This window comes from Fukomys damarensis, unplaced genomic scaffold, assembly GCF_012274545.1.
Source record: "Fukomys damarensis isolate Sample0158 unplaced genomic scaffold, DMR_v1.0_HiC HiC_scaffold_10, whole genome shotgun sequence".
NCBI lineage: Eukaryota > Metazoa > Chordata > Mammalia > Rodentia > Bathyergidae > Fukomys > Fukomys damarensis.
The window spans coordinates 29,452,099-29,463,369 of NW_022900922.1; the positions used below are offsets into that span (position 1 = coordinate 29,452,099).

At 36.7% G+C, this 11,271-nt stretch overlaps 1 protein-coding gene across 6 annotated transcripts in view; it reads right to left on the bottom strand.

Annotated features, from left to right (window-relative positions):
* Tmem170b (transmembrane protein 170B) overlaps window positions 1-11,271 on the bottom strand; it is a 133,576-nt gene that overhangs the window by 24,236 nt on the left and 98,069 nt on the right. Inside the window, exon 5 of one of the 6 annotated variants that reach the window (XM_033761920.1) lies at window positions 1,588-1,647. The exons of 4 other annotated variants lie outside the window; for them this stretch is intronic. In XM_033761920.1, the coding sequence (XP_033617811.1) occupies window positions 1,588-1,597 (10 nt within the window). In that variant the 5' untranslated portion in view covers window positions 1,598-1,647. Of the gene's footprint in view, window positions 1-1,587; window positions 1,660-11,271 lie in introns of those variants that run through there. One more of the 6 variants, XM_033761921.1, reaches the window with a different exon arrangement.

The following is an 11,271-nucleotide window of genomic DNA, read 5'->3' on the forward strand; positions in this document are numbered from 1 at the left end:
ATGAAGCAAAGAGGAAAGTAAGGTTTATACAGGTACATGGGAACCAGAAAAGCTGGAGATGGAGAATGTCGCAGACCCTAAAGCATGTGGACTTTAAGCTAAATCCCTGGCCCAAATGTGGACTTTATGAAGAAGGAAAGTTATGAAAAGCCAAGAGAAGAAATAGATGGATGGATGGAACCTAGGGTCTTCACACTGGGCAATATTCCAACACCACACCCCACACCCCCCACCCCTACCGCCCCACCTCCCACCCCCGCTTTTTGGATACATGTTGTTCCAAAAGTTTCTAAAGTACCCAGGCTGGGCTCAAATGTGCAATCTTCTCACCTCAGCCTCCAAGAGTTTTGTAGTTACAGGCATGCACCACCACATCCAACCAAAAATTTTCAACAAGAAAGCTACACAATTAAAATTTACCTTTTTAAAACATTATTTTGATAGATACAGGAAAGTGGGGCTAGACAGAAAGAGTGATTATAAGATTATATCAAGAGTTCAAAAAGAAATTAAGGTGTAGGGTCGGGGGCTTGGCTCAGTGGTTCTGCCACCTGCCTTGCAAGGGCAAGGTCCTGAGTTCGATCTCTGGTACCAAAAAAATAAATAAATAAATAAGTTAAGGTGTAGACTTAGGCACTGAGAAGAAATCCTTAGAAGTACTGCTACAGCTGGGGATGAAGCTCAATGGCATCACACCTGCCTGGCAAGGGCAAGGTCCTGTGTTCTATCCCCGGTACTAAAAGAGAAAAAAGTAACAACAACAAAAAAGGACTGCTGCACAGGGTCACAGGGTGAATGATGGGAGCAAGACAGATGCCATATGTGGCCTCGCAGATATCTGTTGCACAAAGCTGGAGAAAGGACAATGACATAAGATTTACAAGCATAGAGAAGTAGGTTTGGTCCATGTTCAATATTCTCCAAACATTAGTGAGACACAATAAAGAAACTACAAGCAGGAAAATATGAAGGAGCAAACCATGGAAACTTCCTACACATTTATATGATTGACCATGTTTTCAAAGTGAGTAAACCTCAAGTTTGTACTATCTGAAATTATCCTTAAATATATCATTTGTCAAATTTAAAAATCTAAGATTACTAAAAGTTTAGTTCTTAGATTTAAATTTTAATAAAAAAGGACAGAAAAGATGAAAAGAATATTAACTCCCACCCTAATAAAGAGTAAGAGGTAAATTACAGAATTATAAGCTTTCCTTAACCCAGCACCCGGGGAGGCTGTAAGACAGTTACCCAAGTTCCAAAGAGGGACAGGTGCCCCAAGTAGAGGGGATATACACCCTGTGTCACCTGTGGCAAAGCACAGGCGCTGGAGGTGGGTACCACGCAAGTGTTTAAGAAAAAAATAGCTACCATTTTCACAGACTGTTAAAAACCAACTGCAGGTCACCACAGCCTTGCATAACTAAGAAAATGAGGAACCTCTCTGAGTGGGTCCCACAAACTGGGGGCTAGTGCAAGGCACTTCTGGGGATGCAGGACAACAACAGGTGACCACTGCCTGCCAGAGGAGCACAGGACCCCTTCCCTCTTTCTATAAATCCTTCTCTTACACAAATCAAATACCTTCAGCCATTGAGGGAGGGCAGAAACTCTTGTCATGCTTTTTCAACAGAATGATGGAAACTGTGAGAATCAAAAGGAAATGCCATAATTACAATTTGTATCTGAAATGAAAACATGCCTTATAAGGGGCACGCTATAGCAGACCTCACACAGTTGAGGAAAAAAAAAAACCTGGAATTAAAGACAAATCAATATTATTAAAATTGAAATAGAAGGGGGAAAATGGAAAAAAGGAGAAACCTCAAGAGATACGGAACAAATTCAAATAGTTTAACATACATGTAATTGGAATTCCAGGAAAAAAAAGAGACTGGGAAGAAAAAAATATTTAAGAAGACAGTGGCTAAGAGTTTTCAAAAAACAATAAATGGCATAAAACTCTCAAAGATACTCAAAAAATTCAAGCAAGATAAATATTCTCCTCCCCAAACCACTTAAAAAAAAAACCCAAACCAATAAAAAAACAGATATAACATATACCCAGACACATCATAGCTAAATGACTGAAAACCAAAGATAAAGGGAAAATATGGAGGGCACTGAGGAGGAAAAATAACACAATGCATAGAGAGGAATAAACAATAGGTATAGGAAACTTCCCATCTGAAAGTATCAAATGGAAAGATGATAAATTGGTATTTGTGAAAAAAAAATACTGAAAAGAAAAATACTACATAGCCAGAAATATATCAGCGGAAGTATTTTTGAAAACTGAAGGCAAAATGAAGACCTTTTTTCAGAAAGAAAAAGCTGGGAGAAAAAACTGCCAACAGAGCTATGCTACAAAACATGTTAAAGACAGCTCTTCAGACAGCAATATGATACCAGACGCAACCTTAATGCTACATAAAGAAATGAGCAATAAAGCAGGTTATATAAAGGAAGGTAACTATAATACTTTGGTTTTTAAGCACTTAAAATTCCTATTTTTGCTCATTTGATACATTAACACATAAGTTAAAGCTACCGTAGATATTTAATAGTTGTCTGCTTTGGAGAACAAAAACACTAGTTTTTAAAATCAACTGACACCTTCAAGAGCTGCTTTAATGTACTGCCTCTTAGAACTTAAAGCAATACTGTTTATTACCTACTTAAATTACCCTTCTGCTTGCTAATTATATAATTTTAGATTGCAAATTATAATAGCTATCATTGAATCCTAAAAGTGAATTCTTAGGAAAACAAGTTTATAATTTAAAACAATCACTGTATCACTTGCTTTTCAAAGATACCAGGTTAAGGTTATTTAAAACAGCAAAAACACTGCTCTGTACAGAAGCCATAGCACAATGCTCCTAAAAGATGCCACTTAATTTGTTCTTCCATATAATTGACTACTCAGTTATTAAAGTATAAGGATTAAATATAAAACTATGAGTCTATTATGAAGTTGTAACATAGCAATTATACAATACTTTTAATATTATTTATATGCTCTCAAGCTGCTTAAGGGATGTTATTTAAAAAAAAAGTTGAGTCAGTAGTAATATATTTTTGGAATCAGACACTGACCTAAAATATCTCAACATGTAAAATATTTTCAATCTCATATAACATGTCCAAGGAACATTTATAGAGAATACTGCACATACATACATTATACATACATCAACAAGCACAACTTATAATGAAACTCTCAATACAACACCTTCTTAAAATTAGATCTAAATACAGAACCAAATAAATGAATGGCAGATCAGGAAATACAGGAGAATCAAAAAATTTAGTAAATAATACAAAGCAAGGTCAGATAACAAATACTTTAAATATTATTCTAACAGTGATCCTGAGGAAGAAATTGTATGGCACTGCAGGGAATCTTTAGATACAGAATCCAAAACTAGAAGTGATCTTCAGATACAAAATCCAGAACTGGAAGGGATCTTTAGATACAGAGTACAGATATTTCAAACCAAATATTAAGAACATATTTTCTTAGTTCTCAACATTATCCTATAAATAGGCCTATTAAGGGTCTGAAGAAATTCCTAAAAAAGAGTCACTTAACTTTAAAGATTAAAGAAAGAAACAGGTATGCTAATATATAGGTTGTTTCCAAAGCACCAAATAAGATCTCCAAATGTTTACCTCCATTTAATTTGTAGATGAGCTTTCCTTAACATCAGTACAATTACTGGCATTAGCTGGTATCATAGATAAGGAAAAAGAGGTGTGGTGGCTTACAATTATAATGCCAGCTAGCAGAGCATTACAGGAGGATCACAAGTTCAAGGCCAGCCTGGGCACCTTAGTGAGACCATCTCAAAATAAAAATTAAAATGGCAGCCACACATGGTAGTGCACACCTGGAACCCCAACACTCTGAGTGACTGAGGCAGGAGGATCACAAGTTTGATTAATTATGTAAAGGTATAAATTTCCAACAATGAATGTCATTATATTATATACATTAAATGTATCAATAAAATTAATTTTTTTTAAAAAGGAATGGGAATGTAGCTCAGTGTTAAGGCCCTGGGTTCAAAGCCCAGTGTTACCAAAAAAATAAATAAAAAGAATTTCAAGATTGATTCTTTAAAACGCTAGACACTACTATTTAGCTATTTTATAACATTCTATATATCAAGCATTTTTGTACTCTAGTCATCTTGTTTCTCATACAGATACTGCATGCCCTTGTCCTCTCTGTTCTTATCTCCCTTTTCAGGCCTCCTACCTTTCTCCCACACCTGCCACCTAACTACAGCTGTTACAGCCAGTGTCCGGCAGACCCCCAGTGGTTTCCACCACAGCCTCTGGCTCTGTGCAGTTCCCTTACAGTTTAGTCTGTCTCTGTCCCTCTCAGACAGTGTCCCAGGCCAACATGCAGAGGATGCAGGCAACCCCAGCTCAGAGCTAGAGTGGAGCCATGAGGCTAAGCCACAAGCTGCATCCTGACATCAGAAACGATGTGAGAAATGTTGCTCGTTCTAAGTTGTTAAATTTGAGGTTGACTGTTATTCAGCATTAGACCACTAACAGAGTGTATAAATTCTCACTAACATAAAAACTTTTGAAAACAGTTACCATGTGTTACTTTCCTTTGTCTCTAAGACACTAACACCTTCAAGGTAGTTACTCCAATGTTTGCTGAATTGGACTGGCAGTGGCGATTTTTCAAGTCCTGACTTATAGGTTCTGTGAGCAGGGGTGAAATATTCTCCGCAGTGTTTCCGCACTTTTAAGATGGAGTTGCTAATGGTGCCTGCCTCACGGGATTATTACTTAAGATCAAATCAAACAATACTTGTAATGTTCATCGAATAATGTCTAACACACTAAAAACTGTTAGAGAGAAGTTAACTACTAAAAGTAAAATTGCTGAAAAGAACTCTGTAACTCCACTTCTTTAATACTGAAATCCAGGGTATGAACTGTTTGCTCTATATAAGAATTATTTACAAGCTACAGAGAATCATGAAAAAATGAGAAAATGAATGTACATTTGGATATATGTGGCAGCATACTAAAAGAAGGGCAATAATGGAATGTTAATCAGATAATGTTAACTGACCCAGCAATACACACTCTTCAAAACTTTTCTCATTTTTCAACTCTTACTGAAATAAGAACATAGAACTGATGGCGAACCTTTTAGAGCTTTCAACGATACAGCCTGCTCTGGCATGCAAGCTTTAAGTTTACCACCACCGATATATATGCTCCTAGATCTCAACTCTGAGATTTACACTGCAACATAAAACAACTGGACCCAGGCAAAAATTTGATTCTTCCTATTTCCATAAAGCTTGGTGAAGAGCCTCTTACTTAAGGCTTTATCTTCTTAGCTCAAGGTCATTAGATAGAATGAACATGACATTCTGAAAAGACCTCTTTTAAACATGTTGCTATTGCCACTGTGGAGTCTATGGTTAATTTTATTGCTACAATACTGGCACTAAAAGTATATAATTAGGTTAGGCTAGTACACAAGATATGACCACATATAATAAATTATATGGTCACTTTAATTTAGTGAAGTGAAATACTTCACAGTACTGACACAGGTAAGTGCTGAATAATTCTGAACACATCTGATACTAAGTTCAAGGGCCACCCTCTCTGTGCTCTCTTCTTACAGAGCTCACCATTTGTAACTCAATTTCCTCCTCTGGTTCCAATTTCTCCTCCCTCTTCTGTTCAGGCTTCCTTTTTACAGGGAAAATACCAGTAATAACTCTGATTCTTCTTCACGATTATCGTACTTTCCTGTACCTTCCTTTCAATCACTAAACAAAGCAAAGATAAATGAATTTTTATTTTTATAGTTAACTATTATAGTTAAAATAATAGTTTAAGGAGTCCAAAAAATAATCTAAAAACTGTTTTTGGTTTAAGAAATGTAATCTGGGCCTTGAACTTCATATTGCCAGAGGATATGGATTTATGCATAACTCAATAAATAGTAGGATAGCAATTAAAAAAGTCAAAGTGTGATGGTGAAAACCTTCATTTTTAAATCTTACAGCTATCCTTCAAATATACAGTGTGCCTCCTAAAAAGTTCAATGCTACAAAGTACAAATCCTAGCAACAGGTATTGAATGGTTCTGTACCACAAAAGGAAATTCTCAAAATATATTTTCAGAAATAGTAAATTATGGGGCACAAACACTGAAAAGTAGAGTTCAAGGGCTACATTTACAGAACATCGATAACTCTAGGTGAACATCTGAAGTATATCTATATAAACTCACCTGGAACAAAACTCAAGGGCAAAGAACAAAGGGAATACAGAAGAAGCCACATTGTTCGGGAGCCCCATGTGTAAACTACCACAGCTACCTCAGGTAGAAACCAACTGTGGTCCCCCCTTTTGGCTGACACTGACTATTAACACTAAAACAGCTTAGTAATTTTAAGTCTAAAAAGGAACTACAATAGTATGCATATGGATACATGAAAAATAAGCATATACATACATATGTCACCGTTACTGATGGTGTGACATGACTTTTGCTTCAGCATTTCTGACCTTTACAGTGGTGCAAATGATGCCCATACAATCATCCTGTTTTCTACTTTCAAGATAATTAATTACATGAGCTATTCAGCAAGTATTTCATTGTAAACCAGACTTCAGTAAGATGATTTACCCAACTAGGCTATTGTAAGTGTTCTGAGAAAATTTAAGGTAGGCTGGGCTAAATCAGCTATGGTGTTTTGGGAGGACAGATGAACTGAGTGCTTCAATTTACAATGGGTTTATCAGGACTTAACGCTGCTATCAGTAAACAGAGGAGCATCTGTATATACAAATGCATATATATATTACACAGACATATGTAAATGTGTGTATATAGATATAAAACCTTTACTCTTTATTACCATTTGAGTTCCCAGCCTTACAATGTTTATTATCAATAGAGGGAGGAAGCAATTGCCCTCATTTTGGCTGATGAAAGAGGAGAGGACCCTTATTCAGCCCGTGCCTTATTCCCAGGGACCGATCTCTCCAGTTATCAACCTGGTACTGTGTTTATCCTGGGATTTTGGGACTCTGCCTTTTTCTAATTAAAAATTCTTCTTTAAATCCTTAGCAACCAAATTTGGGTCAGAACACGAAGTTGGGAGACAAATTAGTTGACGAAAATAAAAGTAAAGCAGAAGGATACATCTGATTGTATAAAATATTTTTTTAATTTTTTAAATTAAAAACTAGACATAACACTACTCTAGATTGAAGGATGGGAATCTAGAACATACTCAGAGGGAAAGAAAGAAAGCATCCATTGCTAGTAAACTGCAAAAAGCACCTATTATTGACACCTGGACAATTTAGGAATCCTGTGAACTACACTTAGGGAAGGGACAGATAATAAGAGAACCTGGGTGACATGTACTATGCAACAGAGACTGATCTCCAGGATTAATGTGCTGTATATGGAATCCTCATACTAACGTCTTCCACAGGAGATAAATAAATGACAGACTGAACGTAGTAGGATTTCTAAAACAGAATTTAAAGGTGGACTGTTTGCTTTTACAAAGGCAATGGAAACTTACAATTTTATAAAGCATTAAGTTTCAGTATCATATGTTTTCTAGCATCTTTTACTTGCCAGGCAAATCAGAGTAGCCACCACTACACACACACACACACACACACACACAGTCACACGGGCTGCTGTAGTATGACAGAAGCGTGCAGACTGCAGTGATCTTGGCAGTTTTACTACAGTATATAGTTACAATTGGTTTTATTAGTATTTATCATGGTTAGTCTCTTACTGGGCCCAACTTATAGATTAAACTCTATGGCAAGTGGCCACATATAGAAAAAGAACATAGTGTATATACAATTTAGTACTCTGCTGGCTTCCTGAGGGGTTTTGGAATGTAGCTCTTAGCACAGTGGGGTGAACCTAGGGCACTTTAAGACAAGATGTTAAAGTGTGAGTTGTTCTCTCTAAACTAAAACCTCAGTATTTGGGATTAGTTGTAGTGTTGGCACTTTGTGAGAAAGAAGTAGGTCTGGGGTTGCAGTTTGGACACTCATCTCTATAAGATTCCCCATCACTGCTCCAGAACAAGGTAGGGTGGGGGAGACCACTGTAGCTCCATTCATACATTTTCAAACTGATAGGCAAATACTTCTCAGGCTTAATCTGTTTTCAAAGTGCTGGGGATCCAACCCAGGGCTTCACACAGGCTGGGCAGGTACTCCACCACTGAGCTACCTGAGGCTAATCTTAAATACCAGCACAGCAAGCTTTATAATCTCTTAGACCAGCCTGAGCTAAGAAGCCACGCAGGACAGAAAGGAAAGGCAAGGAAATAGGAGACAGCAGCTCCATCCCAGCCTCTACCACTAAATAACCCCTGTGTTCCAGGTAGGCCATTTCACAGATGGAGTGATACTTTACTGAGGGAGTGGTATTTCATTATTTCTAAAATGAAGTAGTAGTAGCTCTAAAATGTTAGGATGTTTCAGTTCTCATTATTTTACTTTAAATAAATAAAAAAAATTTTAATTTCAAGTTTTATTTCTATCAAAGTAATACATTCACAAAACTCCTTAAACGAGTTAAGAAGTCTCTAAGGTCAAGCTATTTTCACACTTTGCCTATAATACACAAACAGAAAAACAGTATCACATAAAGAGAAAAAAAATGAGAGCTCACTTCCTTTTATTTGGTACTTAATTAACTAGATTTCTAGGATTCCTTCATAGTCTTTTCTTAAACCCATCAGTGTGATTCTACATTATGCTTCTTTCCATTTTGCTTCATTTCCAAGTTTATTATAACAAAAATGCCTTTTCACTTAATAGTATGGGTTACAACTTGAAAAAAGGTAATTGTTTTGCAATTAGCTATTAGAGAATCAAGTTACTCTTTACTTCAGTGTCTGCAACTATAAGGATAAACAATAATCCCTCTACAGATTGTTAAAAAGATTAAAACACATGAAAGCATGGTGCCATGCACAGAATATGTCTGCAATCAATAAACATTTACATGTATTAAAGGCATGTGAGAGGATGATTATCTGTAAAAGATGCTTAACCACCTCATTCCTCTTTACAGCATATTCACTTCAAGAGATGTAGCTGAAAAACAATGCAGCATAGAACGTTTAAATTTTGTAAGCACTAGTTATTATTTCAGAAATTCAAATCAATTGGCAGGTATTTAACATTTACTATGTACCAGATACTATAATGCTAGAATTGCAGAATTCAAAAATGAGTATGACAAAGGCTCCTCCGTCAGAAAGCGCCCAATCTAGAAGAGACAAAAATTATAATTTAAAATATATAATAAAAATATGTGCAAGAAGCAGAAGTAGGAGGATGAAGCAAGAAATGAGCTCTGCCTAAAAGGAATAAAGAGGAAGTAGCTAAATAAAGTAGCATGGTAGAAGGAAAGAGGAGTTATATAGGCAAAGACTTGGGTCTAAAGCTAGCTGGCCATTTATTAGCTGTGTATGAGGCAGCATAGTGTATCTGAGCTTCCTGGTAAATATACTTTGCAGAGTTCTTCTTGATATTAAAAATTATACATGTAGAGTACATAAAACATAGCAGGCACTCAATAAATGGTAATTGTCTTCTTTTGCACAGAGTTGTGTTTTTTTTTTAAATAGACTTTTAAATGTCACCCTATCTCCAGAACAATGATCAACCTACATACACGACTGCAAAGGTCACCTGTATGGTGAAGGCCACAAGGAACCATTTCATGTTACCACTTAAACACAGCTGCTTTTTGTAAGTAATGTGGTTCCTTCTGTGGGACTCTCACCTGCTAATGAAGACTACTTCTGTTACTTTCTGCATTTTTATTCTGACACATAGAACTTGCCTACTTAGACCCTGGTTATTTAGTACGTTCCAGTGTTCCTCTATCCTACCTCAGCCCTACTTTTGGGTGTCCTGCATACCCCTATGAAATGAAAAGTTCTGAGCAGCAATTGGCAGTTACCAAGATCACATCCGAGATGCCAGAAACTAACTTTTGGTTGTCAGCTATTAGCAACCTAATGGTTGACTTGTGAGACTGGAAGCCATTATAATGATGAGAACCTTAAATATTTAAAAAGATTAAATCTGGCAAAGAGGGAACATTTACATTACATTTACTCTGTGGCTCCCAAAACTTTTTTCTAATTACCCACTGATGTCCTTAGCTAATTGCTAGCATACACAAATATATGTTATGAAGTCCTTGCTTATCTATCTCTAAATTATGAAGTGGTCTTTACATCAGTTTAGTTTTTCACAACTATAGAAACATGTCTCTGACCTACAACCAAGTCTGCTTGCTCCGAGTTAAATAAGTACACCTTCAAAGTGAGGATACCATGTAGCCATCCAAAATCTGCCTTAATTGGAGTTTCCACATTCAAGGAAGTTAGTGCCCACAAAGTTGTCTTTATATAATTCCAAAAATTTTTTCTCTGTGAATAAGTGACTTCAGAACCATGCCAGAATCTATATACACACAAATGCATATAATATGTATGCACTATTAGCCAGTTTGACATTACTTATTTTGAAATACTAATGTTCAACTGAAATTGACAGTCCTACTCATTGTCAGTAATTAAATCGCATGTTTTCAAGTTTTTTCTCTGAAAAGCAAGTCACTGAAGGCTCACCAAAAATTACAACTGAGTCTCTTTTTTCATAAATATTACTTTAGAAACTATTTTTTAGAAGTCAGAACTCAAAGAGTACAAGCATTTCCACGTTAACAAAGCCAGAAGTTTCTTCACAAAGCAAACCTATGGATTCGATTTTGAAAGATGATATGTGTACGATCACCCACTCCAGCGAACAGCAACTGATGTTACCCTGAAGTTAAGACCCTATTCTCAATAGCTCTGACGAGTGAAAAGAAACACAAAATTATCAAATGTCCCTAAAGGAATGGCCCAAGACAGGAGGGAGAGTGACAGACAAAAGGAAATGGGAGGGATAGAAGACAGATAAAGCTAAAAGGCTTCTAATGCACTAGACGCTGGCCTGGCCCGACCCACTATAATCTTAGTCATCTCTATCTCCAGGTAAGAATAAAGCACGGTCGAAGTCAACTATTCTGAGCAGGGAATGTGTCCCGCATGTGGTTGAAGATTTGCCAGAAAGAAAGGGCTAAACCAGAAAACGATCTGCACAGCGGGAAGCGGCGTGTGCGTGTGTGTGCGCGCGTGCAAGGGAGGGCGAGGGCAGACACGCGAA